General features: G+C 44.9%; 1 protein-coding gene across 7 annotated transcripts in view; it reads right to left on the minus strand.

Annotated features, from left to right (window-relative positions):
• Nucleotides 1-18,412, minus strand: part of FLI1 (Fli-1 proto-oncogene, ETS transcription factor) — a 90,721-nt gene that overhangs the window by 28,412 nt on the left and 43,897 nt on the right. For all 7 annotated transcript variants that reach the window (XM_040534100.1, XM_040534096.1, XM_040534095.1 and 4 more), the window contains 2 exons: nucleotides 11,753-11,964; nucleotides 3,173-3,327 (listed from right to left, as the gene is read on the minus strand). In XM_040534100.1, the coding sequence (XP_040390034.1) occupies nucleotides 3,173-3,327; nucleotides 11,753-11,964 (367 nt within the window). The remainder of the gene's footprint in view (nucleotides 1-3,172; nucleotides 3,328-11,752; nucleotides 11,965-18,412) is intronic.

Genomic DNA, 18,412 nt, shown 5'->3' on the forward strand with positions numbered 1-18,412 from the left:
AATTTACTGATTCTAAAGCATTTTGCCAAGATAAGCAAGAATTGTGCTAGAAGAGGGCACAAGGCCCATAAACTGATCATACCGACTCCCTCGCAGGATAAGTTCACTTGACTGTTTCCCACCTGCCTTAAACTTCTACCTACTGCTTGGGAACAATCTTAATGGCATTTGACTGTGGCTGGTCTCTCTTTGATAAAAAGCTTCCAAATGCAAGCTCATCCCTTTGAAAGCGTATGCTTGTCACAGCTTCAGTTCTGCACTGCTATGTAATTACATCAGTGCTGTATAAGTCACACCATCCTTCGCAAGTGCATTACAAGGTCCCAACAGATGGCATTTTAAAGTCTGAGGATGGCGGCATTTACGGTCAGCAAAGGGACTCTGAAAAAAAAATATTGCTTAAACAGAACAGCTTGCCATGTATCTCTGAGTCACATTTGTTCACCCTGCTGACAAGAACACAATTCTACCTCCGCTAGCCCTGTAAAACCGACACAGCTATTGGATGGCAATGTGGATTTTATACTGTCTCATGCATCATTATCAACTGTCAGCAAAGCTCCAGCTGTGGAATCTTTATTACTGGCGATGACGTAAGAGAGAGATTGAACCCAGCTGGAATTTCAGACCTCATGGTGATGGCTTGCTGCATCAGTAGTTAAAAAAAGAAATCATCCTTTGAGTTTTGAAAAGAGCAGTAGATCAGAAAGTCATGGCAAGAATTTGTGCCATGATATCGTTTTTACAGAGTCATTTTCAGAGCATATCTACATTTTCAGATATTTCCTGTGCTACTTCTCCCCATGTATGCCATTTAAAAATTTCAGCCCCAAATTCATGTTGCATTGTGGCTGGGGAGGATTGTGAAGTCAAGCCTAAATTCTGGAGAAGTTTGATCTGGCTGTTGGAGCCGGTACCTTCCTCTACAACAAAGCTCAAATGCCTCCAGTCACAAGGTAGGAGAGAAAATGGATCAAAACCAAGTAGCTGTCACACAGCTGGTAACTTGTGCTTTGGAGAGGGCAAGAAATGCCTCTGCCACACGTATAGTGTGTAAAATAATGCCTCGGTCCAGGACTGTAAGCTACTTGTGCTTGGGCTGCAGCGATCCTGTGACACAAGGGGTCAGGTTGTGGCTGTACCTGGTGCAATCCTGGGCAGCTAAGTTCTAGACTAACAGCATAAAATGGAGAAGTAAGCACAAGGAATATTGAAACTATAACTCTGACATTTCCTCACTGAATTTCTAGTTAACCCAAATGATTTAAAGCTGAATTCTAGACATTGAACCTACAACCCAATACATTTGCAAGTCTGCTTTGGGAAAGAAAGATAGACCTCCTTTAACTTTCAGCAACAACCAAATTAAATCCTCCTTTCCAAGCCCTGGAAAAGAACTGTAAATTTTACAGTGCATGTATTCAAGGCAGAATTCTTTTTTTTTTTTTTAATTGGAAGACTCATTTGTCTCGAGTTTCATAAAAACCCAACATTTAGAGGGCATCATGAATTTGTGGTCTCTTTTTAAACAAACACTTTTGACTTTCAGATTCAAGCCCATTTATCACTGCAAAAGACACTGAATGGTCTCTGAAAAACTGCCTTCTTGAAACATTGCTTAGAGTTCATTATTATTACTATTGCAAGCCTAATGTGACATTATTCTTGCCTATCTTCACCCTAATGCACTATAAATCTTTACTCTGGATTGCATTAAAATTTCCAAATGCCTTTCTTGGATGATTTGGGCTTCATATCCTGCAGCCAGAGATCTGGGATGATGTTCATTATTGTCTTCCAAAGTCTGGTAAATCACTGCTATTTCACAAGTATCTCAAGGTTTTGATTTGTAGATGGTCACAAGGGGAAAAATAAGTCCTTTTTTTCACTTTCCTTCAATGAGGAGATTTTTTTTTCTCCTCCACTAAGGGCACTAAGTGTCATTTCCCCTGTTTCAATAACGCTAAACTTTGGGCCACCCTGGGTCTTTTTAAATATGCAGAAATAGCATGGCAAAGAGCAGGATAAATGTTCCATCTTGAATATCTTTAGCATCCCTTATAATGACTAGCAGGTATCAGCTAAAACCCTTCTAGGCAACATATCTGATCCTGCCACCGGTTAGGTTAGCCAGTCTCTCTAAGCAGATCCTAACAAGGGCTTAAATGGTACTTTGAGATTTGCTGTCAATCTTTTATTGGCTTCCCTTCACTACATTCAGTTCAAGCTTTTCCTTTTCATCCTAAATGGCAAACAAATGCTTGGGAATTGTCATCTGTTCGTGGTCAAGCCACGATCAGAAAACAGAGCTGAATTCCACGAGTACATTTCTTTCTGCCAACAGTTCAACTGCTTGAATCAGCCACAACCCTTGACACATTGTGTGAAAAGCCGGACACCCCCCCCATGAAATCAGTGGAAGTTTTGGTATGTAAATCAGGCCAGGGCTTGACTTACAATATTTCCCTTGCTGGAAAGCTCCCAGGCTAACTTGTTTGCATGTACGGTGTTTATAAACTTTACAGGGAAGGACTCCCTCTCATTTCAGGTTCAGACTTCACAGGTTGCCTGCCACAGCAGCTCTCATCCTTGACTATCCAAATGCATTTAATGCATCCCGCCAATTTCAGACAGCAGATGTGGATATCAAACAGAGAACTAGACAGGAATGTTCTCTTGTAATATTTTTTGGAAGGTTAACACAGTTTCTGCAAATACAATTTTCTAGTTTTCTACTTCCAACCAAAAAATGAAAACATAATAGTTCATTTTGAATCAACATGACATGAATAGTGCATCTGGATCCTGCAGAGAACCAGGGGAGTTATAATTTGGGTGCACTTCATGCCTGTTCTTGCCTATGAACTCACTGTTTGATCACACCATGCATGTCCCAGGAAGCACTGCAGGTTCTACTTTGATACATTGCAAAAAAAGAAAGAATGGAAAAAAAAGCAGTAATAATTCACTTCTTATTCTGATTTGAGGTAGATCATATACTGGGACATATGAAATTCTTACTAGCCAGAAACTCTGACTTTTTCCTTACTTTTTACATGGTTTGTAAGCAAGAGAACTCCTCAGAGGGTAGATAAATAAGTCTTATCTGTTCAGCTGGATAGTTGAGACAGTCCAAAGAAACATGACACAAAGAGTTTGATGGTGGTGGTACCTGCTGGGACAATGACTCTCCTCTCATTGGTGGTCATGTTGGGGGGAGGCCCATTCTTCTCATCCATGTAGGTGCTGTAACTCATTGGGTTGGACTCTGTCCCTGCTCCGACGAGCTTGCTGCATTTGTTCACACTACAGTCTACAGGGGACTCCCTGAAATGTGAAAGGAAACAGATGACTAGTCGTTATTATGCACCTTTCATCCCTACTGTAGCAGAAGGAAATCTGGGTTACAGAAATGGCAAGTATCCTGGAAGGAAAACGTAAAGGGGACTTTCTGTAGATGTGGGACAGGCCATTCCTGGCCTGGCACATGAGTGTCATAAGGTGTTCTATGAATCACACGTCTCATAGAAGTGATCTCTGATAGTGAAATCAGCTTGAGGAAGGAGTTGGAAGTGCAAGGAGGAGCGACTTTCAGTCAAAGGCAATAGCAGCTGTAGGATTGCATGCAAAACCTCTGAAATATCAAAATTCATGAACCAGATAAAAAACAAGTATATGTAAGTCCTTACCACCCGGGTCCTAGGTCTATCCATCACTTGCCCCCTCTCTGCACCCTGTAGCACTCAGCTACATCTTAGCAGTCCTGCAGACACGGCTTTATGCTCCTAGAAACCCTTCTTGGACTGTTGCACTCTTGTACTGTGTTAAAAACAACTCAGCATGCTGTCTTTCTGTGGCAGGTGAGTCTAGGAATTGACAAAAAGGCTGTACTTTTCACCTCCCGACCTAAGGCATTTCTGCAGCGTGAATCAGAAACACGGTGACACGATGTCAGTAAGACAGGACACAAAGCACCCATGCCAAAGTGACCAGACAGTCGCAGGAGAACACAACGACATTAGCACAGTATCGAAAGGGTCTTGTTTAGACACAGCTGAATGTAACTGATCTTGCCTGTTCTTACGAGCTAAACAGTCCCAGGCTTGTCTATTACTTGGATAGGAAATCTAGAAATCTTAGGTGCCTTAGGCATGAGTCAAGGACTGCAGACCACAGAAACCGTGTGCGAAAAAGGCTCTGGCCCCAGTTTTACTTCTGAGGTGATGGAGTGATGAGGAGGGAACATTTAGCAAATCAGGTGGCACTGTGCGAAGACCTGGACTACATGCAGACCCTTGGCAAGCAGGAGGCTTTCTCTGTCCTGCTCTGGGAGAATTATGAGCCTACAAACCACAGATAGGGAGTGCAGATTTTGTTTTTCTCCAGCTGCAGTAGTAACTCCTGCTTTTAGCTCTAGAGGTCACTTAAAATACCAGTCTACAGCCTGCCACATGCACAGAGAGCATCCCAGCCCTGAGGAATGTACTAGGGAAGGGCAGGATTATTGCTCTCATCTTTACAAGGGAGTATTAGTGTGCAACCTCTATGCAAAGCAAGCACAGAGCCCATATCCAGCGCAGTTCAGCCCACTGCTTTAATCGCACGGCCATCCTTCTTCCCTGCCAGAAGAAAAGTGGCTTGGGAGGAAACCATTTGCTGAAGGGTAAGAACTATGACAGTGCACCAAATCCCACCCTCTGAGTTCAGCTGGCAAGACTTCCAAGTTTGGACACTAAACAAATTTGTTTCTTAATCTGAATGGCAGGGAGGGGGCGGGGGGAGAAATTACTGAAATTCAGTTATCATGGCTGGGAGATAAATGCTCCACGGAGATATTCTAAGGCAGATGGTAATTTTTTCCTCATGTCTTGCTGAGGGAATGTTGCTTGAAAATGGAAATAAGATGTATAACTTACACATGTTCGAATTTAAGGTTTTACTATTTCGCCTACTGTTTTTCCAGGCAGGGAACCAAAATCCGCCTTCAGAGAGGCAAACTGCTGAAGGTTTAATGTCCCCGTGGCAGTCAGAGGAGAGTCTGAGCAACTGCAGGGACACCAGGGTTTTCACAGGGAATGTGATCATTTCTAACTCTCTGTTGAAATTCTCTGTGTCAGGTGTTAAATGCTGCCTGTACTGGCAGAGAAAAGCCCCGGAGCAGCACAAAGGATCTTATTCTTTCCTGAGGTACAGGCTGTCCTGACAAGACTCAGTAAGGCAGCGAGAGCATCCGTGTTTCGAGGTGTCGGGCTCCGTTTGGCTCAGCGCGGACCAGGGCTGGTAGGTGACCAGGAAAACAACCCCCTCAGCTGAGATGTGCAATATTTATGCTAGAATTGTTGCTTATATAATATTCATACAGAACAACAGGATATATCCAGGCTCTCAGATAAGCACATCTTCCAAAAAACGTATCTGTGTAGGAGCGTACACTCTTTCCAATGGCGTGAAGTGGCACACATGGACAGAACGCGGGGCTGTTGGCTGCCTTTACTCTCTGCTAAGAATCATGCACATCCACATGACCGACACAGCAAAGCAACAAAAATAACACCGACACTGCAAGATATCTCCTCAGCAGTTTTGTGATCATTTTTCACTTTGCAGACGCAGTCATCTCTCTTGGCTTGGCAGCTAGGGCCCTGCTGATCCTCTGACTTGCTCTGTATGTCTCAGAAGCCAAAACCAGATCAACAAATATCCAAGGCTGTGATCTCAAAAGAAGCTATAGGGACTGAGGTGGCCTCGCCAAGCACTGATTTACCCCCAGCATCCCCCAGGGGAAGAGAGGCCGCTCCACTGACCCTGTGGGATATGTTACATGTGCTCCACACACCTGACAGAGCTGGTCCATGTGGACATATGGATGCCTCCCTTCCTTCTGAGGAAGTTTTCAGGACGGCTGGATCCAGAGCTAACCCCAGTGGAAATCTGATAATAGAGGACAGACATAACTGGGAACAGCATTACCGAAACATAACTGGGCAGGAGACTGAACTGCCCTTCTCAAGAAAAATACTGTGAAATCTTTAACGACAGCAAGCAGGAAGATCCTTACTTTTGTGTCCTTGGAAACCCAGCATTCCCTACCAAGTCCATAGTGGGACTTTTATTGGGAAATGAGACAGCACTGAATCATCTCTGCAGCTCATGGAGGTCCATCACTGTACTGCCCCAGCCTGTTCTAAGATGAGGGATTTAAGAGTGTCCCAGCAGAAGGTAGTTGTAGTTGTGGGCCATACAAAGAAGAATTCAGTATGGGAACAACTACAGTATCAAATGAGAACAGGGAGCTGTGAGCCATGAATGGCGTATTCATTGGATGTAGCTCCTTTCTTACTTCATGCATTACCCACAAACAGACTTTGAGCTATATAAAAATTTCCTCATTATTTGAAATGGTTTGTGCGAAGGGATTTCAGATGCCAGGTTAATCCTTGACTATTCACAGAGACCCCTGCTTCAGACTTTCAAGTGGCTATACATGCTGGAGTTGCTCAGGTTTGGGGAAGAAAACGCTGTAGATCTACTAAGGTAAAGGGATATAGGCTTCTTTCACAAAATCTCTTAAGTGTATTCACTGTGGAAGTGACAGAGGCCAAGGAATATGAAGCAGTACTCATTCCCACTGTCCGTCCAAAGACTCTTCGTTCCAGCAGCTCCAGTAGCAGTCTCTGGGGATGCCAAGAGCTTGGTGTTTTCTGAAAGTTTATGCTAGACTGGCCAAAATGGACAAGCAGCTAGCCTGGCATTGACTAATAAATCCTCTGTACAGCTTCAGTTTGTGTTCCAGATACCTGGAAATAAAGCAATTACTGTCCCAGGGCCTCTGTCTAGGAATCACCTTTGGCATTCATTCGAAAAAGCAAAATAAGGGATTTCAGTGATTTCTGAACCTGACTCAGCTGTGACCACTGGGATATTTCCTCCTTCTTTCTGTCCTTCTCTTCCTCCACTCCTCCTCTCTTCCCATCTTTTTTTTTCTTTTTTTCTTTTTTTTCTCTTTAAACATGCCACTTTTTGTCTAAGTCCCCATTTGGTCATCTCAACTTTAACATTTAAACTTGAAATAATTTTTTTGTTGTTGTTGTTCAGTGAAGGAAGTAAGAACAGACACACTGTGATTCTGCTTCTGACTCCTCTTATGGGCAAGGAACGGAGCTATCAGGGCAGAATCAAGGCTCCTTGAACCTTAGCTTTAACCCTGCCTCACATTTACTCACCCAGTGTAAGGAATGTCTGAGAAGGAGGTTCACACTAGAAAAGTAGCCTACACTATAGGTCTGCAGAAAGAAGAGACAGCTGTAAAGAGGATGGAAGAAGATATATGGTTTACAAAACTCAGGCTGCATGAGTAGAACACTAAGGCTCACTGGGGTCTAAAACGACTGTGGTTGTCACTGACAGGTAAAACAGCCTGCTGCTCTGCCTGGGGACTAGAACAGCACAGTGAATCCCACTAGAGGGCTCACACGCTATTTAAAGGGCATATTTATTCTTACAGACATCATAGATGGTCCCTTTGTTTTGCTTTGAGAAAATCATAATGGCATAAATATTTTCTGAGGTCCCTGAACCTTAACGTTATTTACATATTCTGAAGCAAGAAATGCTTCCAAGGCATTTTCAAAGCACCAACTACAGCATAGTAGATAGACAAAATTCATAACTTCTCTTGGAATTGCACAGGGGTGTTCATCTGCATCCGTGCAGGCAACCAGAGCATTAGAATATTATTTTGCATTTGAAGATCATACAAATTTTGTAATGACCTTTTAAAAATCACTCTCTGACCAAATGCAGGTCTGCAGTGGCTTAGTAAATACAGTCAAAATTTGGAATGTCTGTTGTTTGGCTCTCTCTTTGCATTTGGGATCGGTGTAAAATCTGTTATTAAAATTGACTGTAAGATGGGTTAAACTTTACACAGCATTTTCCTAAATAATCCTCCTTAATTCATTGGAATTTTTTATTTTTTTTTAAAGAAGCATATATAAATGTTTGTATTTATATTACGAAAGCAACTAAAGGCCCCAACAGCAGCCCGGGCCTAGTGTGCTGGGAACTGTACAAGCACATTGTAGAATACAGACCTTTCCCCTAAGGGGCTATAAACTAAATAAACAGAAGATACAAACCCAGCAGAGCACCGAGATTTCAAGCCACACTTCTAGTCCCTCAAATAATGCAAAGAGAGATGAGGGGTATACACCATACCTTTCAGTAAACCCGTGGAAACCTGGACCTCTTTTTAGTTTGTGCAACAGGTTAGTGCTACACATACAATACACCCCTTTCCCAGTGCCTAAGGGGGAGTAAGAAACATGAGGGTTTTAAGTTTTCTGTGTAGGATTTTATCTGCCACACGTTTGGACACTCACCACTGCAAAACATAAATGTAGTGCTGGGTTTTTGTCTGAGCAAGCAGCTGCATAGGAAGGCAAGAACAGATTTTGAGGCCGTATACTGCAACCAGGTATGACAGTACTCAAAACTTTCCCCAAATTTGTACCTCTGAATCTTGCAATAATACAGAAGCCCCAGCATCTCACCTGAAGCAGATTCCTGCCACTGCCTGAATATCCCATATATACAATAAGTATGCAGCTATCTGGGAAATTCTTTCCCGTTTGGGAGCAAACCAGGAACCTCTGGTGTGGGGTCGAAAGCTGGTCGGGGTTGCCATGTGGTTTTGCACTTGGAGGGATGGCTCTGCACAACAGGCTTGGAGACGTTCATCAACAACCCCTTCTCCCACCCTGCTGGGGACCAAACCAGCTCATCCCACGGTGCCTCACAGTTCTCAGACCTGCTTCTGGTCACTAAGAAAAAGAAGAAAAGCTGGACACTGTCCCTTACCGTCATCCAGCTCCCTCCACTGTCAGGTTTCCTACAGCTTTATCACTCCCTAGAGTACATAAACCGTTCTCTCGACAATCAGAAAATGCTAGCGCTTCAAGTACAGGTGAAACAGAATAAAGGCTGCTCTCTCTAATGAGGCAGCTGGAAGCTGGTAAGAGTGTGCTTGAAAAACAAGAGAGAGAAAGACAAGGAGAGAGAGAGGGAGGGGGAATAGGTTTTGTTATTCAGCCCGCAGTTCAAGTTAATCTGTATTGAGATTGGTGTTTGCTGCTCAGATGGTGTGTCAGTTTTGCCAGGCAGCTGATGGGCAGAGGAACAAGCAACTGGCGTGGTCCTACCTGAAACAATGAACTGTGATGGACACGAGGGGAAAGGGCACATTTTTAGCCATGAGTAGGGGGAGTGGATGGATACATCAGATGAATGTTCACATTTCTTGGATGAATTGGAGCTCTTGTGCTAACAAGTTATCAAAAGGCAAGGCTGGAAGCTATTTCGGTGCTTAGTTCTGACATCCAAAGCAGTCTTTTTTTTTTTTTTTTTCTAACAGGTTGGGAAGTTGTTGCCCCCTTTTTAGAGAGACTGAGGACACAGTTTCTGCCTAAGAATCCTGCAGCCTCAAGCAAACCCATAAAAAAGAATTTCCTTTTTGTCCAGAATAAACACACTTCTGGAGGGCCTTTTCTTGGGATATCAGAGCACTTACAGTTGCTAATGAATCAGTCTGTCAAAGCACTATTATTTTGCTTTTTTTTCAGAACAGATGACAAAATTGTAGCACAAAGACCACAACGGAAGGACAATCCAAGACATTTGACTCCTAAGTACATGTAATACACACACAATAAAAATGCTGCACAGACTTCTGGCCATACAAGCACAGCCACATGCAGAATCCATACAGACCATGCACTTAAAAGATCTGAAAAGCACCAGTCTGCACTGCCTACGGTAGCTCAACAGGTGGGACAGGACTACTTGTTTGCTAGGCCCTCCAACGTTTGCTAGTGAGAGAGACGGGTAGAGTACTGGGAGGAAACACCCTCTGAGTGTCGGTCTGACACCATTGGTGTGAGCAACCGATGTGATGCTATAAAGGGCTTCCTCACATGATCAGGGGAGAGTGCTGCCTGTGCCATATGTGAGACTGATTCTGCCACCTCGGTTCTCATGACTAGTTCAACTCTCTGTAGGATGGAGAGGTCAGACCTGCGCACCACCATGCACAAGCCATGGTTCAAATCCCACTCTGCACTGCCCTCCTGAAGATTTTAGAGAGAGATTAAGGAGGCTAGCCTTGGTAGCCCAAGGTAGTCCTTGTGACTGCCAAAAAACCCCAGTCTGCTGGTACTTTCAGGATCCATTCAGGATCCATCCCATTGCCTGTGCTATCCAGGGATGGTGTTCTTCAGGAAAAGAAAAAATAAAAAATCACTATCCTATGTTTCAGCTTGGACTCTGAGCAAAAATCCCTATAGTTCTTTCAAAGTCCAGATGCAACTCCAAGGTACAACTGGGACAAGATCAAATTCAATCTACAAATGATCATCATCAAAGACCAACTGACGCAAAGACCTTTATCTTAGAGTAAAATCAGCATCTACTGTATACTTATGAGGAAAAAAAAGCATGCTGCTGTTTGAAGTCTTTAACACCATCATCTCACTATAGAAGTCTGAAAGTGTGAGGCTGCTTTCTGTTTCAAACTCTACACTTCGCTAGGTTCTCAGAAACCAGGAAAATAGGCTGTTAAAGAAGTCCTGAACTAACAAGAAGAAACACCCTCAATTGTTTAACTGTAATTAACATGGTACAAATGTTACAGATGTTTGTGACTTTGCAGATTAAATTAAAACAATGTGCTCTAAAATATAATGCTAAAAACTGAAATTGTTTTTACTGTATATATTTAAAACTGTCATGATTTGAAATTTTTACACCTTATGGCTCTGTAGAAGAGGATGCAATTTTTTTTTTTCCCCAGACTTTTGACTGGTAGAAATGAGCTGTGATAAGAAAATGTTTTCAAGTTTTTGAGATCCTCATTGAATGGGGGAAATCATAGAATCAGAAAGGTTGGAAAAGACCTTCAAGATCATCTGGTCCAACCATCACCCTCAATGATCCATCTCCCCCAGCTCTAACTACAAATGGTGTGGGGCAGGCATGGGGCAGACAATGCTGTGGCTAAAATCCATAGAGGATACAGCATAACCTGTGTGGTTTTGATGGTTAACATCACTGCTCAAACCTACTCCTAAACTCTCTTGTCCACAAGTGGTGACATATACCCACCCTGAAGGTACACATCTGACTTTTGTTCTGCTACACCTTATAGGCTGCCATATTGTACCTCTGTCTCCTCTTTTTCTCTTCTCTATCAAATACCTCTCCGTTTTCCTATTGCTGCTTCTGCCCTCGCAGAGCACGAATCTAGCTACAGGTGCAACAAGAACTGTCCTCCAATGAAGCTCACAAAGTGCATGCAGCTTTCACTAGCTTCACTCTGAAGCACTGGGATAAATACCAGCCATTGACCAGCTCCATCTTTAGGAGACCCTTGAACCATGGCACATTTGTGGGATGCTGAACTAGGTGATGAAATGTGTAATTCACAACAGTGTTTGCAGCATGAACTCTGTCCTGGCAGTCTCACGTCCCAGTCTGTACAATGTTCATGGAGACTCGTGGAGATGCATGCTAAAGAACTGCAAGTGCAAGGTCCTGAGGCCATTAAAATAGGGGTGACAAGAAACCCTGGTTCCAGGGACAGCGGGATATGATCCTACATGAATAGCTGTGTTTGTTGGTATGCAGGACAAGAGCACACATGGACGATACGCACTTTACTTTTATTTAAAGTTCAGCAGAGGAGGAAAGGTTTCCTTACCTTGATCCATTCATGTGGTCATATTCTCTTTTAACATTGACCCGGACTGGCTGATTAATCCACTCCTGCTGAGGAGGCAAAGGGTTGATTTTGTGCGGCTGGCCATAGTCAGGGTTCCCTGAGGCTGTCATATCTGCCTTGGGGAGGTGAGTGGCAGCGCCGTATGTGGAGTCAAAGAGGGACTGGTCGTCGCTCACCACCGACAGAGCCTCCTGAGGAGAGAAAAAACAAGTGCTCAGAGTCATGACTAAACCAGTAACTCCACTCGCGTTCTCTCTTTGAGCTGGTGAGCACCTGCAAGGGCCCCACAGCTGCCCAGCTCTGTCTGAAATTGCCATCTGTCAGGATTGCAGATTGAATCAGATTCTTTGGGGTCCATCAACCCGTATGCAAAACCAGTGGGTTCTTTTGCTAGCTGCTGTGTTGCTCTGGGTGGGGCAAGAGTTAAGGTTAATCTGACTTCTGCAAACAGCAAAGGTGGCCGATGGGAACCACACCGTTCTCACTGCCTGCTGTAAACAGTCTCTGAGAAGCAGCTTCATCTGTGATCTTATATAGTTACCTGCCCACCTGTCTGCACTTGCTGGTTCAAAAACAACCAAAGAGATATGTGCTGTATAACATTTCTGGAGTGTCACTTGAAGGTGCATATTATTTCTATACATCTTCTTTCAAAGGGTGTTGTGTGGTGTTTATATTTGAGGTTACTCGTGAAGGAGAAGCAGTCAGTACAGGTCAGAGTTATGGGTGTTAGTGGTGGGATAAAAAATGCATTACTTTACACTTTTTGTTTATTTTGTGGGAGATGTAGGACCAGTGAGTTACCAAACTGGATTTCTAGAAATGCTTAAAAACAGGAAATTGTTATCCTTTTTTTTTTTTTTTCCTGCTGAAACTCAAAATGTTGACAAAACGTTTTGACTCTTGATTCCCTTGCGTTGATGCGCTTGGCTTTTCTAAATGAAGCACGCCAGGCTCATAAAGGCTTTGGCACAGCCCTGCCGTATTCAAAGTGCATCTGACAGGGTCTGCAAGTTCTTTATGGAGCTAAGCTAACCGCACATAACACAGCTGCCATTATGGCTGGCAGGCCAGAAACTGAACGAGGAACCTCCCAGACTAAAAGTACACAGTACTTTAATGTGAGTTAATGGAGCAGACCTCCGAAACAAAGACAGCACCAGACTCACCTACTCTGTGGATTGTGCATTCAGAAGACCTGTGACGTGGCTGTGTGTGCAGCCGTGGGTTCCCACTGCACACACAGACACTGCCTTTGCTTTCAAAGCTGATCTGTTGCTAACCCCTTGGTGCCCAAAACTCACAGAATACAGTCCAAATTGTGAGCTTTTAAAAATAATGAATTGTTGCCCTCTCTCTTCCTCCCCCCAGCAGTCATTTCTGAGGTTAGTTTTGCACACTTTTGCCACAGCCAGGGAGGGAAACAGAAATTGTGAAAACAGAACCGTGCAGCTGCTGGAATCCTCTGATTACACGAGAATCTAAGTGAAAATCACATTACAAGGCGCATGATATCATCACCAAAAATGTCAAAAGCTAGTGTCTACTGGCTAAATGTGAGAATCCCTCTCAGCCTGAAATAAACGCACTTAGAAAGAGTCAAGTCGGTGCTCTGCATCTACAGCTATCAGCACTTTTCTATCTCAGACCTCAGATCAGATCACATAACAAAACCAAACAAGCCTGAGTAGCCTCGAGTTTAAGTGGGCCTGACTAAGCTTGAATTCAGGGCAACCCTCAAATGTGTGTAAGTCCTGCTGAAATCACAGTATTTTCTATGAATATTTTGTGAGCAACCCCTCACACTGATGAGCTGTGATTCCTTCAGCCTTCAAATAACAAAAATGAGAGGTTTTACCACAGGCTGCCTACTGCTGCTCGTTGCAAGGAGCTCACGCTGCACTCATCCTTTGCAGTAGCTCTCTCCTGGTGGATGTAGAAGGGGCACCTTCCCTAACTGCCCATTCCCATTTTCTGTTTTAATTAGGGTAAATCAGGGAGTGAAAGATGCCCTTTGGAAGAATTTCCTTATGGTGCAATCCCTGTGATCACAGCCTTCTGTCAGAAACTCCTTGAAGAGACTGAGAATATCCCCAGGATAGCAACTTTGCTGCACAGAAAGGTGTAAGGACAAAACACCGCCTGGTGACAGCTCCTAAAACTGAGCCGGCCTTCCCTTCAGAGGTAAGGATACAGCATCTTGCTGCTTCTCTGATTTACTGAAGTCAGGATGTCAGACCGGGGTTCCTAAATGACACATCTTCCGTAAGCCTCTGCTTCCTCTCAGTACAGAGAATGCGGGGTTTCCTGTATTATGGCATGAGGTGGTAGGCAAACCCCAAACCCGGGGTGCTGGGCTGCCGTACAGCTCCCTAGAGCCAGTCTTAGCTGTGTGCCTCAGGTCAGGGCTGATCGGATCAGTGAGAGGCAGGGAAACCGTGAGTAGCGCTGTGAATTCACCGAACATGCTTTGAAAACGTTTGCTTTTGCTTTTGGAGATTTCCAGTTTCAAAACACACACAAAGCTCTTTTTAAGGGAAATAATATCTGGGAAAATGCTCTTTCTGCCTAAAGGCATTTTTCTTCTGAAGATAGGTTCTGACAGAAATAATTGGGAAGCTGAGATCTTTACGGCTACCTGCCGCCCCCCAAAACAAACAAAACAACAACAAACCACCACCAAAGAGCAGCCCCAGACTAGGATCAATTACTAAGCCATCCAAGTACAACTATCTCTGCAATACACTGAGCTAACAACAGGCAAGTACACACTATTCTTGGCCATCAGGAGGAGTCTGCCTCCTCAGATAAGGATCTTCCTTGAAAGACCAGTGGCTGCTGGGCCCTGCCTGCAGCAGCAACTGGAGCTAACCAGAAGAATGAGAGCCTTATGGGCAGGCAGCAGCTGCACGGAGAAACTCTGCACTTTGCTGCTCAAATGCCCGAAGACTGCAAAACGTACAGTCTTTAAAACTCCGTTGCAAACAGGAAAAGAAATTCAAATGTGATGACTGCCGCCATGGCAGGCCCAAGCAGTTACTGAACCAGGAATTGTTTGAGCTAAAACCCTGAGTTAGTTCCAGCCACAGAAGCTACAGACTCAAGTCTCCGAGGGAGCTGACGACGCACAGAGCTTCTGCAGATCAGGCAGCGATAGCAGCTTGTAACACCTGCCCGCGATCGGCTTGCACATGCAAACAGCAAACGAGCATCGCTGACTGCACGGGAGGGGAGCTGAGTGGCACGCTGCCAAGCCCTGCTGCAACCAGCTTCGCCGCGATGTGCGCACCTACAGCGTGGCAGCAACCCCAAGGGGCGGCAAGCAACGCGGAGCCTGCAGCTTGCAGGGTCAGAGGGCAGGGCCCACTGAGATCCCATCCTAGCAGTGAGGACTGTCTAGGACTCCCTTTGTTCTTTTGGAAGAGGACAGGGCTCGGCTGGCCCTGCAGGATTTCAGGCTACTGACCCAGATGGGGAATGTGTACAGCCTTCCTGATACTCACTACCAGAGGCTCTGCTTGGCAAGACTGCGTTTTGAAGGACCTAACCTGGTCAGGAAGTGTTTGGCTTCAGTTCTAGCTGAGGAAGAGATCAACAGTTAGCTGCATACCAGAGGGCAAATGTCTGTCCCGCCAGAATCTAGAGTTACTTAGCGTTTGGCGACGGGCAATTGGGAAAACAGGGCTAGGCGTTAAAGCTGCTAACATAACCTAAGCAGACAGGCCACGGCTCGCCAGAGTTCCCCCCATGCTGTCGCCTCCTGGGCTGTGTCCTTGAGCTGGCCAGACTGAGTCTGAGACAGGGGTCTTGTGTGTATTGCTCTGGCATATATGTTACATTATATTGCCTCTGGGAATAGGCTGGCTTCAGTTTTTCCAGTTTTTAATCACATTCCTGGCATAAATGTGGCAAGGCCCGTCTACGGCAGCTCGCAGCGCAGGGATAGGCAAGTCCAAGTCCCCGCGAAGCACGGCCCCAGCCTTCTCGAGGCAGCCCACCGGTGGACCGCCACGAGTTCCCATTGCCATGGGCACTGAAACAGGTTCGCATAGAGCTGGCACACACTTATGGATCCCCTAGACATGAAAATGTGATACAACTCTTATTAATAACAGTTTATAGTTGTGCAAAGGCAAATTTGCTGTTTTTCTTTTTTTAAGGCAAGCCACCTAGGGCCAGGTGCCAGGTCTCAGTGCTGCAGCAAGGTGAGGTACCCCTTGATTTTGTCCCTGTGCTGCAGGAAAGGCAGTCTGCTCTCCTGGCCACACCGTGGGGAGGGCTGACAGCTTCAGTGTGAGGTTTCACTTGAGTGAATGAATGGAGCAGGCCGTTTGGGCAGTGTACTCTGTATAAACAGAAGGGACCAGAGAAATAACCCCAGGCAAGAGCCAGGGGCAAGGGTGCCAGGAAGACAAGTAAGGTGAATCACCACCGTTTACCGAGATTCCTCACTGTCCCCACACAGCCTTTGTTGCACTGGTGGCTGCACTAACAACCGTAGCCCCAGGATATCCTGACACCCTCCCTAACCTCCAGAGTTTTGCTTTGGATAAGACCCTTAAAAGTTCAGGTTTTTAACCTTATCCAAAGTTCACTGGCAAGGAAAGTTCTTTCGATGTTCCTGGTTCCCTGGTTTTGGCTCTGTGAGAAAGGTCATGGAAACAAGAGCTGGTGAGGTGACAGCAGGCAGTGTTTTCATCCCAGATATGACCCAGTGTCTACAATCACAGCTCTTTCCAGGTGCATGTAATGCATTTACGCTGAATATTGACTTTGAGCTCTTTACATTCACTTTTCTGGCCATAACCACATTTAAAAGGCATTGCTAAAGATCAAAGATTCATCCTCCTCCACAATGTCTGGCTTATAAGAGAAGAAAATGCTGAGTACCTGAACCATCATGCTATGCATGGAAAGATTACTTCTACCTCTAGAGGGTTTAGAGGGCTTTTTTCTTTTCTTTTCTTTTCTTTTCTTTTCTTTTCTTTTCTTTTCTTTTCTTTTCTTTTCTTTTCTTTTCTTTTCAGCAATAAAATACATTCACTGCTCTCAGTCCTGTGGGAAAATCACTCCTGAAATATCTTTGTAAAGCGAATGTCACCAGCTCAGAGCTACCATCCGCCAGGGCCCAGATGTGCGACACAAAGCACCAAAATAAGAGGTACCAAGAGTAACGAGCCTTACACACGGCTTGAGGTTAACACAGAGGATCTACTCCTTGAATAGAAATGATTTTGGCACTGCAGTTTTTACAAGTCAGCACTTCTGCTGCCAACGTCTCAACAAGCAGGGAAGAGATAACATCAGACTTACAAGAAAATGAGTCAAATACAAAATTTACAAAGGAGCAGAGTCTGGGTTGATCTTGGGACAGCAAATTCAAATGGATTGGGCACTGACTTAGGAGGCGGGAAGGCAGAGTGTTATTCCCATCTCTGCCCTCGATCTCTGGCAGAACCTTTAGCGAGGTATTCCCCCGTCTGTGCCTGTTTCTCCCTTCAGCCCTCTGTTGCCCTGCCCCGCTCGTGCTGGAAGCTCTGCGGAGCGCTGAGCCTCACCCAGTGCTGTTACTGGGACACCAACAGGAACCTTTGGGGTAATTCAAATCACGGCCTGGGCAGCAACCCCGCACTGTAATATATCCAGTCTTTACAGTACACCTAACCAAACCAAAAAGATACATTTTTGCAGCTTTTTGTATTCCACATCCTTCCAGCGTACTTTTCTTGAGGTTTGCTCATGCTATTCCACCTTCCTTACAGGATATTATGGGATTGGTGCAGGGACTCCCGTAACTCCCCCTGGAAAATTATAATCATAGGCATTTTATTGCTAACAACCACAATCCAATCTTGTGCCCTTCGCAATCAATTTAAGGGCTGCCTCTGCAGCAGAGGATTTGTGGGCTGCAGCTAGCACCGGAGACCCATCATCGTGCTGGAGTGCAAACAGCAGGCTGAGAGCCGTCGCTGCCCCCGGCCCGTCGCCCTAGGCCTCCTGTATCTACTTACAGCATCGCACGGTGACTGACAAACCCTTCTGTTCGCACTGTTTTCCAGTTGAGCTGCTGGCATTCGGGTTGTGGTAACCCAAATGCTGTAATCCCTGCCCGGAGGAGGAGAGATGGGAGGAGAAGCAGTCTGGCTTTCCCTGCTGCAGCAGCAGGTCTGAGGATTAGGGAGACGGCACCATCCCCTTAAGACTGTGTCAAAGTTTGTGTAGATTTGAGGCTTTCTTTGCGTATAAAGGAGGGCCACAACATTGCGTGTTGGTTTTTATTTAATTATTTTGATGATATCTCACACTCCAATAATTTTGCGCTTCCTTTGCACTGGAGGCTTGCTCAAAACTACAAAGCAGGCCAGCTACCCAGACAAACTACAGTGCAAGCTCTCTTCTGCAGCTGTGACAGCCCTTCCTTCACTTTCCATCAGGAGTACTACATCTGAGCTTAACCTGGCAATCTTAGAGTGCAGCACCATTTCTTCACAATTCAAATAACTGGGAAACCACAACTTGGTAACTCATGCTAGGAGGAAACGAAGCAGGAATAAGATAGGCGTAACTAGCAAAACCAGACCAGAAGCGGGGATCACACAAAACCAGCTAAAAATTGAGGTTAAATGATTTTGCAAAACT

Source organism: Cygnus olor, chromosome 22 (assembly GCF_009769625.2).
Source record: "Cygnus olor isolate bCygOlo1 chromosome 22, bCygOlo1.pri.v2, whole genome shotgun sequence".
Taxonomy (NCBI): domain Eukaryota; kingdom Metazoa; phylum Chordata; class Aves; order Anseriformes; family Anatidae; genus Cygnus; species Cygnus olor.